This window comes from Poromitra crassiceps (genome assembly GCF_964638095.1).
Source record: "Poromitra crassiceps genome assembly, chromosome: 22".
NCBI lineage: Eukaryota > Metazoa > Chordata > Actinopteri > Beryciformes > Melamphaidae > Poromitra > Poromitra crassiceps.
The window spans coordinates 15,407,646-15,410,145 of NC_139647.1; the positions used below are offsets into that span (position 1 = coordinate 15,407,646).

Here is a 2,500-nt window from a genome sequence, read left to right on the forward strand (position 1 = left end):
ACACACACACACGCACACACACACACACACACACACACTTAACAGTGCAAACCATATCTGAGAGAAAATGCAGCAAGTATGAATGAATCTTCAGGTTTGACTGTTCCTGAATGAACTCCATCCTGTTCTATCCTTCAGAACATCCAATCCTTCTGGTCCTTCTCAAATGACAGGGCTGTATGTTTTACCTCAGGCACTTCGAAGGGCACCTCCTGTCCATTATTCTTCAGGATGTCTGCCAGCATGCGCAGGGTCCTCTCTCTGGGAATGACGTTCTCCTCCTGCATCTTAGTCCACACGGCTTCTGCCTTCTGCCAGTTGTTGGTCTCCTCTGAAGACACACGACACAAGACACAAGACACACTCCAATGAGACAAGTTAAATAAGCATCATACTATGGAACAAACTATGAGGCATCAATACACGTGTCCGGGAGAAAGAATAGTGTGTATTTCCAGTTGTCTATATAGATATAGATATAATAGATATATATATTGCATCATGTAGGCCAGAGTTATTTCTGACAATGCGCTCCATGTTGAGAGGTCAAACAAAGCACTGAACTGGTCAACTGACTGACCCTCAACGATGCTGTCATTTAGGAAACACACACTAACTAGTGGTGTGTGTGTGTGTGTGTGTGTGTGTGTGTGTGTGTGTGTGTGCGCTGTGTAAGCAGGGGGGAGGGGCTGTAATAGGTTGACAATCAGCTTTAACACTCCAATCACAACTCTTATCTGATTTACTCTTCACTACTGCAATCACACCATGTCTTCTGTTTACTTCTGACTGGCTGCATTCTCTGTCTGTCTGTCTATCTGTCTGTCTGTCTGTCACTCTCACACACACACACACACACACACACACCCAGAGGTGGGAGGTCATAGCGGGAGAGGAGGTTGTGGTTAAGTGGGGGGTGGGGGGGGCGTGTGCCAGTGACCATGTGACTTGACGCAGCGGATGTGAGCAGCGCGACTATAAAGGTACATGATGGAGAGAGAACAGGAGAGAGTGAACACTGTGACCCAGCATGTGCGCTACGCTACATGCTCTCCTCTGAGCTAACTTCTACTCATTGAAATCCTAGTGAAATCACACCATTGACTCATTTTGCTGGAGACTTACTGCAGAGACGGAGGATATAGCTGTACATCTCATCTCTGTCACACTCGAACAGCTTGGCCGTCACGTCCACCATCTGCTCCAACGCCTCCACCTACACACAAACACCCATTTACAACTGCTCCTTCCTCCCTGTGTGTGTGTGTGTGTGTGTGTGTGTGTGTGTGTGTGTGTGTGTGTGTGTCAGGGCTGCCACTAGGGGTGGGGGAAAAAATCGATTCACCTAAGTATCGCGATTTTTAATGTCACGATTTTTTGGATCGATCTTTTATTCCAGAATCGATAATCGCAAATTAAAAAAAAAAAAAAAAAAAAAAAAAATTGGGTGCTTGCAGTCAGGCCACTCACTGAACAGCAGGCCAGGCGCCGCCTACTGGTTTACTAGTGGTTTTATTACTTTATTAGTTAGTCTGAAGTAATAATTACACTTCAGGGTTAAAGTGGGTGCATCTCATTGTAAAATTGGACGGCCCAAATCTGGCTTCAAACGGCCCAAATTTCACGCGCGTTGGCCCATATCGGCCTGGCCTGCTTGGTATCTATTGCCCGGCCTGAATTATGATCCCAGTCCGCCCCTGTTTTTAACTATATCGCCCAGCAATACTCATGATATATAATATACAGTCTCTAGTGTATGATTCAACTTTTCCCATGTTCTAATCTAGTGTAAAAAAGCAAACAAACTGAAAAAATAAAAGAAAAAAATAAACAAAAATCGCAATAAATCGTAATATCGAATCGCAATAATCGTAGAATCGCAATACTTAAGAATCGCAATATAAATCGAATCGGCACCCAAGAATCGTGATAGTATCGAATCGGGAGATAAGTGAATCGCCACAGCCCTAGCTGCCACTAACCATTATTTTCATAATCGATTAATCTGTCGATTATTTTCTCGATTAATCGATGAGTTGTTTGGTCTATAAAATGTCAGAAAATGGTAGCAAATGACGATCAGGGTTTCCCAAAGCCCAAGATGACGCCCTCAAATGTCTTGTTTTGTCCACAACTCAAAGATAATATCAGTTTACTGTCATACAGGAGTAAAGAAACCAGAAAATATTCACATTTAAGAAACTGGAATCAGAGAATTTAGACCTTTTCTCTTAAAATAGTACTCAAAACGATTAATCGATTATCAAAATAGTTGTCGATTAATTTTCTGTCGATCGACTAATCGATGAATGGTGGCAGCTCTAGTGTGTGTGTGTGTGTGTGTATGTGTGTGTGTGTGTGTGTGTGTGTGTGTGTGTATGTGTGTGTGTGTGTGTGTGTGTGTGTGTGCGCGCGTGTGTGTGTGTGCACGCGTGTTACCTGGCTTCCAGAGATGCACTTCTCTGCGTACCACTGCAGGCGTCCAGGCCTCGCCCTCAGC

The 2,500-nt window shown here is 44.0% G+C and overlaps 1 protein-coding gene across 1 annotated transcript in view; it reads right to left on the reverse strand.

The window, feature by feature from the left end:
• The window catches only part of lrpprc (leucine-rich pentatricopeptide repeat containing), a gene marked incomplete at its 5' end in the record, with an annotated part of 71,185 nt that overhangs the window by 15,643 nt on the left and 53,042 nt on the right, over window positions 1-2,500 (reverse strand). The window contains 3 exon segments of the mRNA XM_083657987.1: window positions 189-331; window positions 1,126-1,216; window positions 2,440-2,500. The exon segment at window positions 2,440-2,500 is cut by the window's right edge and continues 8 nt beyond it. Coding sequence (XP_083514113.1) covers window positions 189-331; window positions 1,126-1,216; window positions 2,440-2,500 — 295 coding nt within the window.